Here is a 22,827-nt window from a genome sequence, read left to right as displayed (position 1 = left end):
AGCTGGAGGATAAGCTAGCGCACTTCGTGCAGGAAGTTCGTGCGCGCTCGCTGCCAGTGACCGCGGATACAATTCGTAAGAAAGCCGTGGAACACGCTCAAGAAGCTGGGCTCGCGAGAGAAAAGTTTCGTGTGCCAAACTCTTGGGTGTGTCGATTTATGCGACGCAAAGGATTTTCTGTCCGGCGGCACACATCCATCTGTCAGAAGTTGGCCAAGGCGTTCCAGGAGAAGCTTATAAACTTTCAGCGCTTCGTGAACCAGCTTCGGGAGCAGAACGACTACACGATGGAGCAGATTGGCAACGCCGATGAGACCCCGTGTGGTTTGACAGGCCTTGTCGACCACGATCACGCAGTGCGGCGCCAGGGATGTAAAGCTGTTGTCCACTGGCAACGAGCACTCGCACTTCACTGTCATGCTGGCATGCACAGCAGATGGTAGAAAGCTTCCGCCCTTCATCATTTTCAAACGGAAGACAATGTCGAAGGAAGTGTTCTCACCCGGTGTTGTCATTCACGTCAACAAAAAGAGATACATGGACGAGGCCATGATGCTCGAACGGATAAGAGTAGTGTAGAACCGTCGGGCAGGTGCACTGCTGCGTCTTCGCAGCATGCTGGTGTTGGATGTGTTTCGTGGTCACTTATCAGACGCTGTGAAACGCACACTCGACGACAGAAAATGAACCTCGCCTTGATACCAGGTGGTATGATGTCCACCCTCCAGCCGCTCAATGTTGTGCTGAACAAGCCGTTCAAGGACCGAGTGCGGCTAGAGTACCAAAAGTGGATGTCCGGCAACAACCCAAAAACACCGACGGGCCACCCACAGAGGCCTCCGCTTGCAACTCTTTGTGGCTGGATGCTTTCCAGCCTGGCGTTCCTTGCCAGATTCTATGGTGAAAAAGGCTGTTAAGAAGTGTTGCATCAGCAACTCGCTGGATCGCACGGAGGGGGACGCACTATGGGAGGCGGCCAGCAACAAAGTCGTTTTCAGAAGACAGTGTTGCTTCGTCGGACGAATAGGATCCAGTTGCGATGGTGGTTGAGGGGAGCTCCGACGATCGGGGTGTGGTGCACCCAACTCACGAATAAATGTGGTTCGGCAGTTTTGGGTTGTTTTCCTTTTTTTCTTTTTCGGTAACCTGAACTTGGGGGGTCGACCTATATTCCCACTCGACCTATAGTCCGGTTTATACTATATGTTCAGCACCAAAAGTCGAGCATGCACGCAGAGTACTAGCAAACAAAATCTGCACGCTTTACCAAATCCCCTGCACAAAGTAACACTTGTTCATGAATGCAGCATCAACAGACGCCTGTATGCCAAACTCTCTTAAAATAAAGCTGTTTATCCTTGCGGAAGGTCGTCTGCAGCGTCTGCCACAATGCCGAGGTCGTTAGCATCTTGGTTTGACCCCTCTTCAAAGCTGTCCTCATCGCTTGAGCTGGTGGCGATGAGGTCGAAGTCAAAATGCGCAGCGTACACAAGGTCGTCGCTGCTTCTGCTCGATGAACCACTGCCTGAACCGTGACATAATGATGGGGCCTGGGAGATGGTCACAATTGAGGGTCGTTCGTCGGTGTTGGCGACAGCAATAAAAATCTAGCGTTTAACAGAGAAAGCGACGCAGCAAAGACGCCAGTGTTAATGAACCTCCTCCTTGCTTGATAATAAATATGGGGTGCATTAAGGGGGGACATGGGTCTTAGGGCTATTTCATTTATTCTTGAACTAAATGTGACAAAAGTTGGCAAGCTTACTTAGTTTGTTCTCCAGATTCTAAAAATAAAGTTATTTTTTCTGTTGCTTCATTAGTTGATTAAATAATCAAGATAACAAGTTCTATATTTTTTACCACAATAGAAAAAATAACCACCTATCAAAAATTTATAAATGACATAGCGATTGACAGCAGAAAGCATAAGACATACAACATAGGAAGCACTTTTTGATTGGGTCATTATTTCTTACTTTACAGAACAATAAATTTTACAGCTCTGAATGTCGCCATTGTGTGGTCACACAAAAGACTAGTTTAAAAAACTTGCATCAAGAGAAATCAAAATCTGCTTCCTATGTTGTGTGCTCCAAACATACAGCTTTATGCTGCAAAAAACAATATTCTGCTATCTGTAATAGTTTCCGATATATTGCATTAATTTTCATGCAGGGTGTACAAAATTGCCATTTTGAGAAAATGAAGAAAACAAAGAGTTCTAACATTTTTAATGTAAAAATGTATGTATTTAGAATCACATAGCCATTGACATATAAATGAATGCCAGAAAGCCTAAGCAGTGCAATGCTGCAAGCTGATCGAAAATTGAACGAGTACTTTTCGAATTACATCGCAGTAAAGTTAATTGCATGTAACCAAATAAAAAAATTTTTTATTAACAAAATATGAAGCTGTCCAATTAAATAAGCTCCCAGCATTGTTTCTGTGCACATTTAGCTACATTGTGCAATAACAATTACAGCTCTAGCTGTCCTAGGTCCACTTTTACCGTACAAGCAAAAGAAAGTGGTCAAAATCTGTGCTTCGAGAATAATGCTGTTAAAACTTAATTTCGCCGTTCCGAGGAAAAAATATCACGGCACACATACTTCTAGTCAGTTAATATGCACAGAGACCGAGAATGTAACAGGACTGATTGCTTGCACGAGCGTGTCGTTTCTTCTAGTCCTGTAGCAAGTTGTCACCGTGTGCTCGTCTGCCGTGAGGCCGCTTATCAGTTCGGTAACTGTACTGACGGCGATGTGCGACGAATGTGCGTGCGTCATCCGCGATCCGTCGAATAACACGGCGATGTTTTCCGGCTTTTCCAGAATGAGTTACCCGTAAATGTCGCCAGCAAGTTGCTCCCTCGCTCATCAATTTCGAGGCTACGCGAGTGCCGAGGTGTTAAGTTTCCTTTTCACGTAAGACTGCCGCATTTTTGAGCGAAGATCGCGACAACGTTGCGAACGCATCGTTAAAAGCAGGCTACCTGTTGCCAGTAGCCTCCATTGCGGGGGCGGCGAGCACGTTCACCGCGAACGGATTGACTTGCTGTTGCTCGTCGACGCGCAGCGTACTCCACTCTGACGACCCGTCGCGCAGTTCAAGGTCCTTTCGTCAGGCGGGGGGAATCGCGCCATCGGCGCGTTTAGCGGTAAGACTGCGCTTCCATTCTGTCACTACAAAGATTGATATCTCTTGTAGCTTCACTTCTGCTTTTTACTTGCCGTCCTCTAACTGAAGAAGCTGCAAAACACAGCCGTTCTCAGTAACGTTGTCGGCAACCAACGGGCTCTTACGTGAGCTAGGCCTACACCGGTGACTCGGCGACCGCCGTTGATCGCGTCGAGTTCGTTATCGTCGTTGTCCTGGGTCATAGTGGGGCTCATTCTGAAGTTCACAGCAAACGAACAATCACCACACCCACTTCACAAATTATTGTAGCACGGCACTTCTTTACTGCCGCAGGTAGTCAGTAGCACCATGACAAAATGGCGCATGTCAAAATGGCGCATGTGTGCGTCACGATCGGGAAGCAGACGCCGGAAACTCCACTTGGCCAATGGGATGCCTAGGTTTTGTCACGTGCCCTAAGCAGCCAATAGAATCGCGCGTGAGCATTTCTAGATGTCGCGTTTTTGCTGAAAAACCAATGAGCAAGGCGAGCCAGTGGTGGCGAGAAATTGAAAAGGAAAAACGACCCTTCCAAACGAGACCAAGATGAACACAATAGCTTGTGTGTAACGGCAACAGTTCGGCGCGAAAAAAGCGCGATTTTATAGTCAATTTGCGCTCACATTCATCTCACAGGGATGTTATAAATTGATTTTGTGTCAGAAAGAATGACGCGAGAAGCTAGAAACTTCTCCGATAGGTGCGAAGAAAGGTACAGATTCTGAAAACCTTTTAAGACCCGTGTCCCCCTTTATCTCGCTCTTTCGACATATGTATGCGTTGCAAGACTTGTCGCAGGCCATAACTAGCCTGCCCGCATACTGCTGAGCAAAATCGAAATAATCATCCCACAATGACGCACCCCCTACCCCTTGCACAGAGTTCGGACAATACAGACCCATTTTGTTGGATTATGCAGTCCGTTGTAACAAGAGTAGACAATCGCTATAGTATGTGGTATCCCTGTAACTAAACTGCACTGTATTACGTGTTCTAGAGAGGCTCCCACCACTACATGACATTCAGTTTTTTTTTTTTTTTTTTTTTGAAACCAGTTTCAAGCAATGATGCGGTTCAGTGATAGAAGGCCTGCTTGCCATGCAGAGAAGCGGCTTGGGTCTAATTCTCACTGCAAACCTAAAATTTTCATTTCATTTGCATCTTTCTTAATTTTTTTCAGTCACGGACAAGATGTTTCACTCACAACTAATGGCACTGTAACTTCTGCAAAACGTGCTCATTAATGCTACTGCATTGAAAAACAAGAAAGCAAGCCATGCAATGTGAATACTCACCCATTGCACTTTGGACACTGGCCAGCCTCTTCAGGTGCGTCAGGCTCTCAGCCCCAAGTTGGTTCAGGATTCCAGGGAGCATCTCTGTGATTTCTGTGGGCAATAGGAGCAGTGATGCAGACAGCAGCAGAACTTCTGAGCACCTACTTTCAAATTAGGAATGCTAAATTCAGTCTCGAACCGCAATAAAACAGGCCTTCAAAGCACCCCAGCAGCAGTAAAATGCCCCTAAAAGAACAAAACTTGTTCGAACTTCGCGTGCATGCCACAAGCGTCGCAGTGGGCAGAGCGCCATCATCATGAGCTAGCTTTGAAGCTGTTCTCTTTGTACATAATTTGCGCCCTCTCAAAGTGGCATTGCTCAAGCTGAGTGACCACTGTCGCGTTTTTTTTTTCCAGGGTCATTTTCAGGTTCCTGATTGGCTCTCACATGGTACGCTTTCCAGAGTGCACCGTTCTCATGTCACCCATCGGCTGGCGCAGCGGCAAGTGATTTTTTTTTCCTTTGGATGAATTTAATGCTGTGACTGTCTTAATGTGTGCGCCTGCTTCTGGGCTCGCACTCTGCGTTTCTGCTTTGTGCCAGTAGTTTTTCCACAATATCGAGATGCCCGAAAACTCTAGTCTGAAATTGTCTTCATACACGCCTTTGAAAGCCGTAAAATCTGGGCTCGGAACAAGAAGGCACTGGTTAGAACTACACCGTCAGTATGAGAGTTCGGACTCTATGCCCATTAGGCACCTTTACCAGAGCGTTTATGGTTCGCAGCGGTCAGACTGGCATATGGTAGTGATTAATGCACAAAATCATTAAAGGAAGTGTAAAGCACATGTGCAAAACTATCATGCAAGCAGTGGAGCGTAGAGCACACATCTTACTCCGCTTACGAAGTTGATTGAGCAGAGGGTGCGTCCACTTAGTTTCGCCGCGATTTTGCAGCCAAGCTAACTACCTCTTGGTAAAACGTGCTTGTCAGAAACACGGAGTCTATGCACTTCCTTGCACTGTCCCAGGACGGTACATATGCGCGTGACTGGGCATAAACCACGCTCAATTCATAGCGAATTTTTACACAAGACCAGGCAGTTCTTCCCAAAGACTGAAAAAACACGAGCCAGTTTTCCCAGGTTCAATTAAAGCTCTTTTGATGCATTACTTTTTATGCAAGTCACATCCCAAATTCATAAAATAACAATAGTAATTTTTTTTATGGATATTCCCTGAAAAAATCGTGTCTCTAGGCCTAATACTAACATATTTCATTATTGGGTCCCATTTCCCACAAAAGGACAGGCCGTTCGATATTTCGGACTTGCCAAGCGTCAGTTGAGCAGACTACCATTTTTTCGTGTCGCCATCTTGTTTGTTGACGTCTTCCTCTAATAGCCTCGAACCGGTGCTGGCCTTGCGCGCCATCGATGCCTCCGCTAGGATGGCTATCCCAAACACCTGGAACTGCTGGATCGATGCTATTTCCGCATCAGCGCCACGCCACTGCCAAACATTTTTTCTTTTTTCTCTGCTGTCATCATTGAATGGACCTGACCCCCTCTGAGGATTGTTCGCCTGTGCGTGCGCTATGTGTTCCACGTGTCGCCTAGCTACTCAATGTGCCGATTTGTAATGAATAAGAGATCCTCAATGTGATCATCGGGCTCGAGAGCTCCGATGAAGCGGGGAAAGCATGTCACCATGTCGATCGTGAAGAAAGCTGCCATCGTCAAGCTTGTTGAAAGTGGTCAATCGCAGGCAGACGTTGTGAAAAAGTTTCAAATTTCCAAACAGACCTTTTAGGACTACATGAAAAACAAACAAGTTTTTGAAGGCAGCAGAAAAGTGTACTGGATGTCGCCAAAAAAATGTAAGCCAAGTCACCTACCCAAAGCTCGAGGAGGCCCTCCTTGTGTGGCTGAAGTCAACAATGCCAAGCAAGGTTCCCGTCTCCGGGGGCCCCCTCAAACAAAAAGCTTAGACGATGGCACTTCAAATGAACATCGAAGGATTCCAGGTCAGTGACAGCTGGCTAAGAAACTTCAATAACCACTTCAACCTCAGTTTTAAAAAGCTGTGCAGTGAAAGTGCTTGCCGACCATAACACCGTTACGAACTACCGTTCTGAAAAGCTGCTGTCCCGTTTACAGGAGTATTTCCCAGACAATACATTCAACTGTGACAAGACCGGACTTTTCTTCAAGCTGATGAGAAAAGGCTCCTGCCATTGCAAACGACCCTTGCAATGATGGAAAACGCAGAAAGGACTGAATTACAGTACAAATCGGTAACAATATGTCAAGCACAGAACAAGTCAAAAGCTCTGAGATGCTTCAAAGGTGTAAAGTCCCTGCCTGCTTTGTACAAGGCTAGCAAAAAGGCCTGGGCAACTCGGCATACTTTTGAAAGGTATGTCGAAAGACTAGATCTCAAATTCGATCTAGAAGCCGCAAAATTTTCTTGTTTGAGGACAACTCCGCTACATACTCTCCAACGACTCTCGACTCTCTAACGTCCTTCAATGCTAGAACTAACATTTTCAAATTCTCCTTTTTCCCGCGCACTGTAACCGAATGGAATCAATTAGCAGCATTATTCATAAATATCATAGACTCAATTGAACATATTGTATCTTGACCTGTATTGTTAAAGTGTTAAATGTCTTTCTCATTCATTGTTTGAGTTATATCCTTATTCTTCGCGCTTTTCATGGTCTTGATCTTCTGTTGTCCTTATTACGAGCTTTGTAAATACGTCCCTCCTGCTTGGGCCCTTCACTGGGCCTGCAGTATTATGTAAATAAACATAAATACGGCCACATTAACAGCTTGAAGGCTATGAGTGTCGAGTTCTTGCTAACAAACACAAGTGTCTTAAAGAAATGGACCAGGGTGTCGAGCACACACTCAAAGTGAACTATTGGTCACGCTTGCTCCCGCATGTGGTGGTGAGCATCAGCAGCGGAAAAGCATACTCTGTCGATTTGCTGCGTAAGTGTACCGGCCATGTGGGATTTGTGTTGAAAGGAGAGTCGGCCCCACTGGACGATTGATTGATATGTAGGGTTTAACGTGCCTACAACACGGGCCTACAACATTTTGTTTAACACGGGCCTACAACATTTCTGCCTCCATCAGAAATGCAGCCCTCGCAGCCATGATTTGATCCCGCGACCTGCGGGTCAGCAGCCCGCAGGTCGCGGGCTGCTGAGTACCTTAGCCACTAGACCAACGCGGCGGGGCGGCCCCACTGGACGAAAACAGCGACATGACCAGCTGTATGAAAGCGAGGAGCTCATAGACTACCTTCGCACTGCGGGCTTCCAGATTCCCCTAGATGTCTCGTTTTCAGAGTTTGCGTGTGTTGACAAAGAGTTAGAACTGTGGACTGGCCTCATAAATAAGGAAATCATTCGCTAAGTGCTTCCGGAGTAAGACAGCGAGGATGACGACGACGACAATGACAGCTGAGCTGATGCAAGCGATCACTTTTTCAGCCCTCTATCTCAATAGTAAGCAATAAATTGAGCATTTCGAGGGCACATTTGCTTCTTCGAATTGCCTGATTTTCCCAGACAATTTTGCAGTCTCTTGAAGGTCTGAAAAATTGTCAACAGTACATTTGGGTTATGAACTTTTACTTTGTGCAGAGAGAAACGCTTCACTGGCTCTGTTCCCATAAGAATTTTCTCATATAGTATCAGAAACATTAAAGGAACAGGAATGTCATTCCTGAGAGCGTGATGAAGACACTGTGATCCAAACGCTTCCTCCTTATAAAATGGCCACCACATGGTACTTACGTTTTGTCTCAGCATGGCCAGTGACTGCAAATGTGTTGGCTGCCAACGAAGCCTGGACTTTGGGGTTGTTAAAATGAATCACCGAGCCGTCTTCCTTGATCATGTTTACCTGCATATGCACAAACCAAGCAAAGCATTCGGCTCAGGAGCTGAGCACTATTTGGGACTGAGGCCATTAGTATTGAATGAAAATAACATCATGTCATTGATATTTCAGTTAAAGTACAATAGCATTACACAATATGGTTTTTCTAACCATCTCCTTTTCTAACCCAATCATGTTAAAGGCACAATGAGCTTTCCATTTTGTCGGGTACAGTTAAAGGAGTCTTGACACAAATTTTCCAATACATTTTCACATATTTCGAGTAATTGCGAGTTGAGCATGCTGGTATACAGTGAAACATGAATTACACATCCCCCTGTTTTGCAACAACCCAAATTTTACGATAAATCAAGTTTAGTCCCAGCAAGATCCCCACACAGAAAAATTGGCCCAATATCTGCATGTTACAGTGCATATGTCGTCGAAAAAGAAAGTCTTGCATCTGGAGAGTGAACAAAATGTTCATTTGATGTTCTGAGCAAGAAAATCTGTGAATGGTATTCTGAAGGCACTGCGTTGAGTGCCTCGAGCGTGCAGCAGAGGCAAACGAGCGCATCAAGTCACGTCATATGCCAGACATAAGCGCTATCTGGCAGTTATCCTGGAAAACGAGGCGCGCGCTGAGCGCGCCCGTCTCAGGTGATAAGGTGTAGAACGCAAGGCGACGGGTAGGTGCCACCACCGTGTCGTCTTAGCAAAGCGTTGAAAACACTTGCCTTTTCGTGCAAGTGTTGCGTGGTCAGCGCAGCGTGATAAACTCTACGGTCCTTATAATTAGTTATGCATGCCAATTCTAGTAAAAAATACACATACATAACGTTGACGTGTTGTTATGGTGCCTCAAATTGGCAATAATTGCTATTTAATTGACAATCGCACAAGCATGAAAGCTGACACTTGAACAATATTGGTGGGCGCTGCGGATAGGGTCGGCCGTTTGCAGTATCGTTTGGCCACTTAGGTGCTGTTTAGGGTACCGTTAAGAGCGGACAGACTCATGTACAGACAAACTGACGAAAATTTTTGCGTTGAAGTTTCCCAGGAAAGACTATCGTCTTTAATAATGTATTAAAAACATTGGTTATACGGAGCACATTTACGCTGACCCTGCATCTTACGACATTCAGATTCCGTTGAAGAAAACCACATTGGCTCGAATCGTACCTCGACCAAATATTCATGAGTGCGAAATATGAACTTTATTCCCATTAGGCTGATTAGAAAAGCAGAGAGCGAGACAGAATGTCTTGCTAGAATGTGTGGGGATTGAGCCTAGCCTGTTGACACTGCATGGGCTTTGTCGCCTATTTCTGCCACTGTCATGTACATGACTATCTCCTCCTTTGCGGTACGCTGGGTGAGCAGGAGTGACACTGACCTCCCGGCAATATATGTGGCGACATGCTCAAGTCTCGCGAGAAGTTTCACGCACGCGCCCGGCGGGAGTGAGAGAACCTCTCTGGACAGTGAAGGATGAGCGAGCACATCCGCACAGATTCCTGCGACGGCAAGGACGAGCTTCTCACTTGCCTATTGCAACGTGTGCGCCACGCCACCACGGAAGATGTATGCATTGTCCATGCGAAAAATTGTTATATCAAGGTTGTCTCCCGCTGTTACTTTGTTACATATAGATAGCAAATGCATGCTCTTCTATGAAGCAACGGCAGAGAATAAAAACTTCGTTACATTGAGAAATTCGTTATAAGCAGATTTAACTGTATACAGACAGTTCTTTGCAGAGCCGCCTAAACGAGGCATTCGCTGATTTGCAAGGAGAATCTCGTACTCTTGCTGTGACCCTCTCAGTCACCAAAAAAAACTATTAAAAAATTGCGTTTTCGCTTGTATCGGCTTTTTCAGACTGCCTGACTTTCCGGACATTTTCGTCGTCCCCGCATGGTCCAGGAAATCAGACGTCGACTGTGAGTAAACAAACGTGTATTACCGTATTTACTCGCACAATCCTCGCACTTTTTTTCGGCGGAAAACCAATGCCAAGTTCGGGGGTTCGAGAATTGCGCGGGGAAAACTTTCGACGAAAACGTACAGAGCGAAAAAGAAAACGAAGTGGCCGCAAATTTGGATTCTTACACCAGCAACTAACCGCAAGCTTTGAGAAGTAGTAATTAAAATTTACTTCAACAATAAAAGCAGAGGTTCAACACAAGGCAAGATTTATTTGAGGCATAAAAAGTGCAAGCAAATAGTCTAGAATTACAATACCCTACGCAAAGCTTGTGGGCGTTGCAGTAGCGTTCGTCACTCAACCGGAGCCCTCAAAAAGTAAGCGTAGGGTGTCAGTATTGGGCCGATGGCTATTTAACAGAATCGTCCCCAGTTTCCTTCTGAAGCAATAAAGTTTACCAACAGCTGAAACGACCACACGACATTATTGCGACAATTTCTGAGGGTGCGATAAATACTCGAAGAAAAAAAATCGTATTTTTGTTCGGCAATGTGGGGGGATGCGAGAATTATTTATGGGAGTACGAGGATTACGCGAGTAAATATGGTATGTCAATACCCTTTCCCTTTCATGATGTATACAAAGATCATGTACTTCTAAACAAAACACTGTAAACACGGCAACTTTTGCCAGTCACAACTTCACTCCCGATGTGACTCATGTAAACAGAGATTAACTTGAACGAAATGTCCTTACAGGGGTTACCAAACATTTCAACCTGATGACAGCAATGTAGACTGCCGCCTCGCTTTGGTTGTCGTCCGCAAAGGCCGCTTCCGCTCATTTGCATCGGACGTTTGCGGCGCCGAGTTTTATGTGAATCATCCTAACAGACCAAGTTACAGCAAAATGTGGCAATTAACAAGGAGTTTATGCCACTGAACAATGCATAGACTTGCCGGGACTGAAGAATGCATCTGAATTTTGCACCATTTTTATTTTATAATCACTGCATGTTGCACTGCTTTTCTTTTACAATGTGTGAAAAACTACCCCAATGAAAAACACTCCTGAAATTATCCTATTTTCCGATATAGCATGTGTCAAATTGACAAGCTTTTACTGTACTTGGAGCAGAGATCAGTGCTCACAGCCTCACCTCTTCAATTCCAGGGATGTTATTTACAGTGAGCTTCTTGAGGGAACTCTGCAGCTTCTTGTCATCTGTTGTGGCTGTCCTGTGGACCACCTTTTTCTTCCGGCGTGCCGTGCCCTGTTAAGAGATAGAAGAGTGCTTTTATTGATTAACCTAGTGGTACATTTTCTCATGGGGCGAAGCTGCACCTGAAAACTTCAATTTTTTCAATTCAATCGATTTGAATGAAACCATCATAGTGTATATTTGTGTGCAGATTTCAAATATGCAATTCTTTTCTAGTAGACTGTGTAGGGGAGACCCACGCCGAGGGAGGGAGCGTGGCGCTGTCAGTCAATGCGGGGAGAAAACTGGTTACTCGAGTCTTCGCCCCTCCGCTGTCCCATTCAACCTGCCTTGAAAACGCGTTTCTTTGCACGCGCGCTGCACGCGTTCTGCACGTGTTTTTGAGAGTTTCGCGTCGCATGCGGTGCGCTCTGTCCGCATTTATTAGGATGCCGCAAATGAGGAATTTTTTCCCGTGGCAGCAATTTAGTAAAAGGGCAGCGAAGCAAGTTGTAGCAGACGACGCCGTTCTCGTCAGAGCGAAGTGCGTTTCGCAAGTGAAAGACGACGCTGTTTACAACGTTAGAGGTGAATAAAAACTTTCTGTACGTTCATTATTATATACTTGTTTTATTTGGTTTACTCTGTGTACTATGCACTATGTTTGTTCCTGGATGGATGGGTAAGGCCGCTTCTCGTGCTTTAGGTTAAGCGGTGCTTTAAGTTAAGCGGTTAAGCGCATTGCTATAAAGGCATTTTATCTTGGTCACGTATCAAAAATGCACCGTGTTGTTCGGGCTGCCCCTGCACACTCAGTAACAACTAGTTCACTGTATCTGCCAACGGACGTGCAACAACGGCTAATGCATTTTGTTCTTTTTTTCATAGCTGTCCAAGCTTTTGGCAACCACACACTTCCGTCGGCGCTACGTAGATTTAAAAATATAAAACACATTACCAATACCCCATGTGCACACAGCTTCAACTACTACGTCCCCAACAATATCGAATAATAGTAGCAGCATAAATAACTATTCACTATTTTTTAACAGTGCTCTAAAGACGGGCGTTGAAAATCTATACTTTTAAGATGGGGACGTGCATCTCCCAGTAACTCGATAGATTAGAGAAACGGTGACGCTGGAATTAACAGACGTAATTTTGAATATTGTGCGCGTGCTAATGTTTATGAAAAAAATTGTTTACATACTTTTTTCGGCGCACTGCTTTAATCCATTTCTGTCGTCTGCTTGTTTCGTACCATCGGTTTGGGAATCGGTAGAATTTCACTGGTGGAGTCGACCTCTCCGTGTTTGCATTGTTATTGTGACAGTTGACGACGCAGCGATGTCACCCCCTTTTCTGTTGGGGTGACATCGCGGAACGATGGACGTTTCACGTGCAGCGCGTGCTTCGTAAATGCGTGGAAGCCAAAGGGAGCGGAATGGTCGGAACGCTCTACTGTTGTGCGCTTTTTCTGGCAGGGGAAAAGCAAGCGCTGGCGTCGCCGGGCAAACTTGAGCGGGTCTCCCGTGTAGTTTAAATTTCAGGTGCCATTTTGAAACCATACTAATATAACCCGTGTTGAGTACAGAATGCAGGAAAAAACAGGGGATGTTCTAAACCGACATTAACTGAAGTTGTATGTTGAACATTTGTGCCCACAATACCAGCGTGACATACTGATTGTCCGACATACAACTTTTGTTAAAAGGGTTTAGAATAGGTGAGCTGGGGGAATTCGGAAATGCTTTCAACGCATGAATACAGAATTATTATAGCCATACAACAGTATAGGCAGGCACTTTTTTTTAATGCTTCAGAATGAAGCTCAATGACTAAGAATTTATTGGTGTTAAGGTCTTAAATAAATGCTAGGTGGTGTAGCAATTTCAGGAGATGTTTGGTGGTGCATGAATAAATTCGATTATTGTTACAGAATATCAAGGTTGGCAGGCATCTTTTTCAAAGCTTAATACTATTCAAGAACTCAATGACTTGATCAATTCATGTAGTTAACGTGAGTGGACACTAAGTGATGTCACAATTTCATGAGACGTACAACTATCGGGGTGCTCGTTGCGATTTTTGCCACCTACCGATGCAGCACTGGAGTAGGCCTGACACAAAGCAGGCTCATTCGATTCTCTAACCCTAGCGCTAGTGTTTGATCCAGATTCGGAGATCTTTATATTGTGGGAATTGAGGCCAGCCCGCTGCCTTTGCGCAGGCTTTGCTGCTTATTTCTGCCGTTCTAATGTCCTGACATGACCCCTCCTCCCGTGGTCTGCCGCGCTGGGAGAGCGAGAAGCGACGCTTAACCCCTCTCACCTGGTAGTAGATGTTGACTGTGGCACCGCGCGCAGTCTCCTGAGAGGTATCGCGCGCGCGCGTCAGGAGTGAGTCAGATTTCTCTGGGACAGCTACGGGTAAGCATGCACTCTCTTTTCTGTTCGTTGACTCCCATTGTTTGGGGCTCGTCGGACTTCGCCAGCGGCGCGCCAGAGGCGAACGCTCACCTTTTTGTTGCCTCTTTACGTACGCTAGGCCGAAGAGCGGTACGGTGTCTTAGTGCATGGTCAAACTGCGCAGACCCGCATCTTTCGGAAGCCAATGAGTCTGTCCTCGCTCGAGCAACAAAGCCCTTTGTCCCGGTGTCACCGTTAATCACTTTTACCACGGAGACGTGCTCGCAACACCCCTGTGTAGTGCTTCTCGCCCGTGGCGCAAGCCCATTTGCTTTCCCGCTGCGCTTTTGCAACGGGCTGTACTACGTTTTGCTGTTGCCGCAGGCAATAAAGTGTTGCGACCTTGAGCAGTATCTACTTCTCACCACGGCGATGGTTAATGCGTGCCCTGCGGTTCGCTAAGACCAAACCCACGCTAGTGGCCGTACTCCTTTGGGATATGTGCACACTACAATACATCTATTCTAGGAGACTAAACAGTGCTTCCGCCCACTCTGAGCCAAAAATAATTGACAGCACTGCCATTTCCAATTGCTATTCCCATGTCCGACTGTCAGACTAGGCTTGAACAATCCTGTGCGGTTCCCTCTCGTCCTCCAGCAGCATTTCTGTCCACCACTGAATGCTTACAAAATAACCACCACGTTCTTCAGTGTTGAAGGGCCACTCACTAGGCTTCATACCAAATTTTTGTTAGATCGTGGAGGTTGTTGGGTGTCCGATGAGAAACATTTTGCCACATTCAAAATCCTGGCCGTTCGTGCAAAAATGTACCTAGACTCGTTTCATCGTCTGGGCTTGCTGAGTTGTTTATAAAGGTTAAATTCGGTTTCCCAGCTCAAGTTCCTTTCAACTTTGCAGCTAATGTCACTTTAAGACAGCTGTGGTGGAGCATATGCACCAATGCATATGCATGTTCAGAACCGCTCAGTTCGGTTCATTTGTTCTAATTATTCCCGTGCTGCTAGCATATCAGAAATGAAATCTAACCTTGACCTACCCAATTTAACTGTCCGGAGGAAACTGGCGCGACTGCATTTTTTTCATAAGATATTTTTTCACAATCCATCAATGAAGCGAGACCTCATTTCACAACCGTCATACCACTCATCGCGCATTGATCATCAGCATAAGGTTGCCATTCCGTTTTGCCGCACCAAATTCTTTTCAGCAGCCTTCTTACCCAAAACAGCCGCCGATTAGAACCACCTTCCCTCTTTCGTTGTATCAATAACAGACCCTTTGTTATTCAAGACTGCAATTTCTCAGCAATGCTTGTAACCATACGCAGTTTCCATTATCTATCTTTGTCTTGTATGTGCTTGAATTCTTATACATTTTTAGTTGACTTATGTTGCCTTCCTGATTTGCGCATCTGATACTTGTTTCTTTATTTTGTCTTTTTTTCTTGTGTGTTATATATGTTGTACCCACCCCCTCTGTAATGCCCTACGGGCCCTGAGGGTATTCTAATAAATAAATAAATAAATAAATGCGTATGCACCTTCGGAGGAGGACTAAATGCCTGCTCTCGGTTTTGCGCGAGAACCTGTGCCGCATTTCCCAGCCTTGCTGTACGGCTCTTTTCCGTTGCAACCTCTCTGATTCAATAAACCTCATCACATTTGGTGGAGATTGCCAAGATCCCCAAACAGACCTTGAGCTCCGCTCTTGAAAGTTGGCCTAAAGACCACCGCACAACATGACCGACTCCGTCACCAACCAGCCCACCCCAGCTCAGCCCGCACTACTGGCTGTCCCGTCTCCCTGCCCCGGCGCTACCCGTCAACGGGACCTGCCAATCTTCCGCAGCAGTGCTGAGCAAGACGTCGAAGACTGGCTCTCCTCGTACGAACGCGTAAGCGCCAGCAACAAGTGGGACGACTATTCTAAGCTCAGCTACATTATCTTTTACTTGGCTGACATAGCTAAGCTTTGGTTCACCAACTGCGAAACCGCCATTGCCAAATGGTCCACCTTCAAGACCCTCATCACTCACTCCGGCATCTTACCCGTGCCCTTCCTTGCCATCCCCTCTCTCGACTGCCGACTACGCACCACCTGCGCCAACTTCACCTCTCAGCTATGGTCGCATGGCTCCTGCAGCATCCATGCTTGTTTTCAGCACTACCTAATCCCGCCTCGCCTCCAGTCTACAGGCCCCTACCTCACTTTTTTTCGTCCATGTGATGCGTGGAGCACCCATGACTTAGTCTGCTTCGGTTGTGGCATTGCTGGCCATATTGCATGTGTCTGCTGCTGCCGTCCCACACCTACGTACGCCTCCTTTGGAACTCCTACCTACACGCCGCAGCATGCCATCACATCTGCATCTGAACAAAGGCACTCCGACTCAGATCGCCACTCATCAAGTGCTCGTTTCCCATCCCTGCATCGCCGATCGCCATCACCTATGCGTGGTCTACCACCTCCTGAGGAGGTAAACAATCAGTGCAGTTCCGGAGGCAAGAACTGCAACTTCTGCGCAATTCTCAAGGCCTCTATATTCGCCGGAAAACGTTATTGATGTCTATGTTGAGGGAGTCGCCGCACTAGCGCTTGCTGATACTTGGGTTGCCGTGTGTGTGATGAACGAAAACTTGTGTCGGAGACTCAAAAAAGTGACCACATCTTTCTGTGGCACGGTGCTGTCCACAGCAAGCGTGCAACGCATTCATCCCTCGGCTGTGTGTACGGCGTGCGTCGTCATTCAAGGCGTTCTGTACATCGTCCAATTTTTCGATATACCGTCTTGCTCTCATGACCTCATCCTGGGTTGGGGTTTCCTATCATGTCGTACAACTATCATTCATTGTTCACGTGCGGAAGTGTCCCTTGCGCCAACATGTGAATTTCCATCGCCAGACCATTCTCCTGTGCCCTGCAAACTCATCATTGACGACACCAACTTGCCTCCGGAAGCTTCAGTCCCTATAACCCATTCATGTGCTGCTCAACCTGACGCCAATGAGGTGTTTACGCCTATAGGTGTTTACGCCATCTATAGTGTTTACTGAACGCAAGGGCACCGTTCTTCCATTTGCCGTTCTCACAATTGCATCTGGTTCAACCATAATGCTAGTTACTAACCACAGCAACTACCCCACTGGCTTACTTCAAGGTGAAACTTTAGGATATGTACAACCTGTCTATCATATCAATGGTCTTGATCTTCCCGATGAAACCCCATGTTGTAACATTGAATCAATTCCTCATGCATCTGTGCCACCAAGTTTGCCAGCCTTCGACAACGCCATTGACACAGACCTTCCCCCCTCTCATCACCACTAACTTGTTGCTCTCCTTAACAAGTTTCTTTCTTCTTTCGACTGTCACCAACCTTCATTAGGCCGCACCACGACTATCAGTCATACTATCGACAGCGTCCTTACCGAGTTTCCGCCGAAGAGCACCGCGTCATTACGGCGCAAATAGACGACATGCTTTCACGTGGATTTATACAATCTTCTCCAGGTTGGTTAACGTCACACAGCATAGGATGGCTGACCTTCCTGAACTACAGTGCTGTCTGCAAGAGCGAAATCGGCTCTTGGTCTTTGAGCCGACGCACCCATGAGAGTGCATGATTGGCCATTGTCAGAGCAAGCCAGCGGCGGCGAAGAAGCCCGCACCCCAGAAGCACTCTTATCAAAACCACGTGGCAGAACCTCTGCTTGCTGAAACTCAGACTATGAGCCCGTTTTTGTCCATACCATCAGGGCCATCACGGTTGATCTCTCAAAGCCGCACAGCTCTGCACTATGGCTTGCAGGGCAGTTTGTGGAGGCGAATGTAAATAGTATTTGTGCCACACTGTCCGACAATGCACATTGTTGGCATAGCGAGGATGAAGTCACTCAGAACGCGCAGTAGAACACAACCGGAGCCAACAACTAAAGAAAAACTGGGACACTGCACTGATCGAGCCAAGGCAATCGGCGAGAAAGCCCAGATACACTCGTGACAGAGCCCGGATGTACCTGAAAGCGGAACCAGGCAGACCACTCGCTGCGATTGCACAGCATACAGCTCAGAGCGCAAACATTGCTGTTATTTTCTTTTTTTTCTTTGTTAGGTTCCTATAAATCTATTACCTCACACCCTGTTTGTAACTTCTCTTTGACATTTCACAGACGTCGCATGTTAATGCCTATAGCTGCCAATGGTCCCGCATGGCAGCTAGCGAGCACAAAAAAACATATCAAACAGGCGTCATTAATTACAGACTGAATAATGTGTTGAAACATTTCAGCATCAGTATGCCTAATCCTCATTGAAGGAGAAAAAATTGCAAATAGGAAAGGTTAATCTTAGTTTCATAACCCTTTCAAGTTCCTGAATTTTTTCAGCCAAGTTGCAACAAATTTAAATTTAATGGTATTAGACTGGATGATGTTGATAACAGTGACTTTCAATGTCTGCAATTTCAGGGTAATAACGAAATAAAAGACGCTCTTTAGAACTACCTCTGCAATCATGAGTGAAATGCAGGAATAAGCATACTATAATGCCATTAGCTTGAGTTGGTTCCTGTCCTCCTCAATGTTGCGACAAACCACAGCAAGCCATTCGTCCATTTCGCCATTCATGTTGAATCTGAAGTCAACATTCCAACATGGTGCCTGTCAGTCTAAGCCATCGCAATTCTTAAGTGAATTTCGTGCAACAGGAAAATAAGCAATAAAAAATAAAAGACTATGAGTTGAAACTCGTGAATAGAATATTTATGGCAAGAGAGATGCTACTTCAAAGCAAGCTCTGATGTCAAGACTACGCATTTCTTAGTTGAATAGGTTTTAGCAAAGGTATTTCGTGACAAATGGAACTAAAGCGAATGCCATTTCATTTTTCGGTGTTACATCATGTAAATGACATTAAATCGCAAAGCCTTAAAGGGACACTAAAGTTAGTTTAGATTGCCCAATGAAAAACTGCAGGACACTAATGCCGTGTCTCGCTGTCATAAGTTCATTAGGAGCGGAGAAAATCAAGGTTGAGGTTTCACTTATGAATTTTGCTTCGAAATCCTCACGCGATGCCTGAAAATTCAAAATGTATTTTTGGTATTTTTGGGCCACTGGTTCTATTAATTTTTTTTTATAGCTTGGCCAGCCTATGGCACCCACATTTGACAATGCACTTCATTTTATCAATTTGAAGCTACGTATAGCCCACTAGATGTCTTAAAAACCTACGACACCACTCTGTTTAGTGCAGGAAAAATAGTTTTTACCTACCTACCAAACTGACGTCTCCACCCATATTTTATCACGCGTTTTCTCACTTACCCGAGCGCCATGTCGCGATAAGAGTGGCAGTTTTGGGACAGTCAAATTGTAATTTACTAATATGCAAATAATAGTTTTGCTCTACAGTGTCCTCGAAGACCACTAAAGTCAAATAATTTACATGAGAGTGAAAGCTCAATGTATGACAAGGTCTAAAACGACAACATTATCAACGCAGTGCCCTACTTACCGAGAAAGTAAAGTAAATGCACGGGAACACGTATGCCGTTTTAAGATATTTGCAAATTCTCCCAAGGACGTCAGAGTGATAGCCTACAATTAATCACCAGTAATATAACTAGCTGCACTAAATAAAGAACCTTCCGTGTGCATCAAGAGACGTAATAAAATACTGCTTGCTGGTTTCTGTATCATTCATGGAAAAAAGAACTGCCGAACGTTATTATGGAGTATGGCACGAGTGGTTCAAAATTTCAATTTTCGCCTCGTTAATGAGGACAGGTCGTGCCATTTAGAGGGGAGCAGTTGAACCAAAACACTCCTGCCATTTAGGAGCCTATGGCAAAAAATTGTTCGATCACTGTTGTTGCTCCCGCTTCTTTTGTTCTGCTGCAGTGTCGGCGGCCGCGCAGTAAGCCGGGCAGCGTTGTGTACGGCAACAATAACTCTAGTCGCTCTACTTTAGTAAGGTGATTTGAAGTGCGCTAACTCGATGCAAGCTACTGAAACAATTTTATTTCAAGATAAGCACATTCTTGGCACAAAAGCTAAACTATGAGGCTTCTAGATCACTTTTTCGACAATCAATGTCGTCTTAACAGTTGCCTTTTAGTGCCCCTTTAAGGATGTACAGTACCATTTTATTATGCGATTCTTAAAAAGGGAAAAAGATAAAAGTGAGCCCCCTAACTGTCTGCATCAGACTGCGACACCTCAACAGTAGCTCACAAGGAATGGTGATAAGGAGGGATTAAAAGGATATAATTAATAGAGATAGAGAGGGGGAAGGAGAGAGCGTGGCGCAGGGACAGCGGCACCCAAAAGCGAGGAGAAGATAGGAAAGATGGACACGGTCGCAGAAGTCCGAGGACGGGGCACCCCTCAGCGAGTGCTCTTGTCGGCGGCAGGAGGTGGCGTAGGGCGAGCCAGTCGGCCAGAGCTGCCCTGTCGTCGGAGATCGCGGGGGCATAACCGATCAGCGAGGAAATCCAGAGAGTGAGTCCAGTGCCATTTTTTGTGCCCATGTGGCGTAGGTGAGCACCTTATCCCTGCGGGCTTCTTAGTTTGGTCACTAACTCTGAGGCCCGTACAACGAAACGTTCCTTTCCTCAGTAAGGAAGCCTTCATTTTTGTGAGGCCGCCTTATGTCACTCTGAAAGCTTCCTCACTAAGGAGCCCTCGGTGAAGGCTTCCTTGGCGCTTTTTCAGCTTAAGGTTGCTTTGGGGCTACCTTCGTGCGCCCTTAGGTCCGCTCCTTGCCCTGAACGAGCGCTTCGCCTCACAGCTAGCCCACGTGATGTTTTCGTTTTCGAGGCAACCCTCCCACCCCACCTCTGCGGGGAGACGCGAGCGGCGAGCGTGCGTGCACTGCACCACGGAGGAAGGAAAGGAAACCTTTTTCCTTCCTCCGTGGGGCGTTTCAGTGTTGCTAGAATGCACCACGTTTTGCGCTCGACTACGGTGGCTTTTCACATTCAGTAATCGTAGTTGGAAGAAAGCATACACGCGTCTCTATATTAACACTTCAATTTGGAAGTGATGTGGTGACCTAACTTTTTTTTACAGAATAAATGCTTGTGAGCAAAGCTTATAGTCGATAATCTCGAACGCAGGAGCGCGGCAACCATTCCTCCCGCGAGGACGGGTTAAGGGAGCTTTCAGAGTACGCTTGCTTCCTCCGTCGGTACTTGGTTGTAAGGAAGCCTCACGTAAGGAGAGGACGCGGTCAAAGGAAAGGAACGTTTCGTTGTTTGGGCCTGAGCCTACATCCGCTGTGTCCAGCCATTAAAGGGCCCTGAAATGCTTTTTCAAGTAACCACAGAATGAATTCACTAGAAAAGCTTATTGCCTCACGAATTCAACGCTTGAAAAATTTTAAGAATCCGTCTAGTGCGAGTGGAGTTACAAAGGTTTGTCGCATTCTGCACTTGCATTCTCTCTTCTCTAGTCACGATGAAAGCGCTAGAAGCTAAGCAGGGAGAGATGGCCGGGCCCCATAAAAACGTCACACGCGCCTCGTGGCCTTGAGCACGTGTGATTTTTAGGCATATTCCACCATTTGTCAAGAGAAGAGAAAGCAGTTTTTAGCTGACTTAGGTAATTTATTGTGAATTCCAGGCCGCGTGCTGTGCTGTGTATTTAGGTCGCCTGTTGTTGGGAGCCTCTACTACCGATCGGCGTTTTCTGACCATGCTCAAAAAGTGTTTCAGGGCCCCTTTAAGTAACCATTGTACTACTTCTGCGAGGCCACGTATTCAGTCAATACACTCGGGCCTGCTAACCCTACCAATGGACTTGAGTATGGCGCTCAAAAATGGCTCGAAGAAATCCAGAGCACTTGCTCTCAAAGCTTCTGAGGAACAAGCATCAGTTGAGAATTTTCGAGCACAGCGACAACTAAATAGATCCGAGGCGGGCGGCAGCCATTTTGGCAGCAGCGACAATGCTATTAGGTGGCTGAAGCTGCTGTCAGCTGTGCGCCGATTGGTTCTCCATCCATGGGCTCACTTCCGGCATCGATGCTGCAGATATTTGAATCGTCCAGTTGTAGATGCTTCAGCCACCGTCAACGCCGAGTGACGTCAGTGTACAAAACGCCAAGAAAACACCAGCAGAACGCTGGATATAGTTGGGCCTTAATAACAGTGAATCCACATAGTTCATTCTTATTCTTAAAGGAATTTCTCTTTCTGACTTAGGCTCTCCTGATAATAGTTGCCCTAGACATACATAATCGTGTATACACTTCAACTAATAATTTTCAATCGTGAACTTTAAACTACAATTCGCCGTAGCTGAAAATCAGTAAAAAAAAAAAAGTGAATGGGTGGGTGGGGGGGGGGGATACGATGGCCCGATAACAACTCCAGGAATGCAACACAGATTTTGACAATAAAACAGATGCGTATGTTGTGAAGTTGAAACCACTAAAACTACTTGCAGACGCGGCACTCGGAATTACTGCATTCCATAGGCGCCGAGTTTTCTCTGCGGTCCAGCACGGGGCGAACTTTTCGGGATAAGCACAACCGTAGCTGGAGCATTTAAAGTGTACAATCAAATCCGAATTATAAATAGAAATATGCCGTTTTGCAACGAGAAACTGCGCCACACTAGGGGTGTTGCCGCTGTGACGCAATCGGGGGGGGACGAGAGTTGACATCCAAACGTGGTCACGGAAATGTGAAGTTGACACCAGTCCGAGCTGTTTCACCGACCGTCACGTTGCCACCGCAAGACTTGAGCGTTGGCAACAACTACGAAAACTGGAGCGCTGATAACAATTGTTGGGGTTTTACGTCCCAAAAGCATATGAACACGAGAGACGCCGCAGTAGAGGGCTCCAGAAATTTCGCACACCTGTGGTTTTATTAGCTGCGCCTAAATGTAAGCACGCGGGCCTCCA

The 22,827-nt window shown here is 46.1% G+C and overlaps 1 protein-coding gene across 2 annotated transcripts in view; it reads right to left on the bottom strand.

Annotated features, from left to right (window-relative positions):
- Positions 1 to 22,827, bottom strand: part of bic (bicaudal) — a 33,290-nt gene that overhangs the window by 9,664 nt on the left and 799 nt on the right. For both annotated transcript variants that reach the window (XM_037432454.2, XM_037432453.2), the window contains exons 3-5: positions 11,444 to 11,557; positions 8,270 to 8,378; positions 4,476 to 4,568 (exon numbers count right to left, since the gene is read on the bottom strand). In XM_037432454.2, coding sequence (XP_037288351.1) covers positions 4,476 to 4,568; positions 8,270 to 8,378; positions 11,444 to 11,557 — 316 coding nt within the window. The remainder of the gene's footprint in view (positions 1 to 4,475; positions 4,569 to 8,269; positions 8,379 to 11,443; positions 11,558 to 22,827) is intronic.

This window comes from Rhipicephalus microplus, chromosome 10 (genome assembly GCF_043290135.1).
Source record: "Rhipicephalus microplus isolate Deutch F79 chromosome 10, USDA_Rmic, whole genome shotgun sequence".
Classification (NCBI taxonomy): domain Eukaryota; kingdom Metazoa; phylum Arthropoda; class Arachnida; order Ixodida; family Ixodidae; genus Rhipicephalus; species Rhipicephalus microplus.
This window is presented reverse-complemented; position numbering and strand designations above follow the sequence as displayed.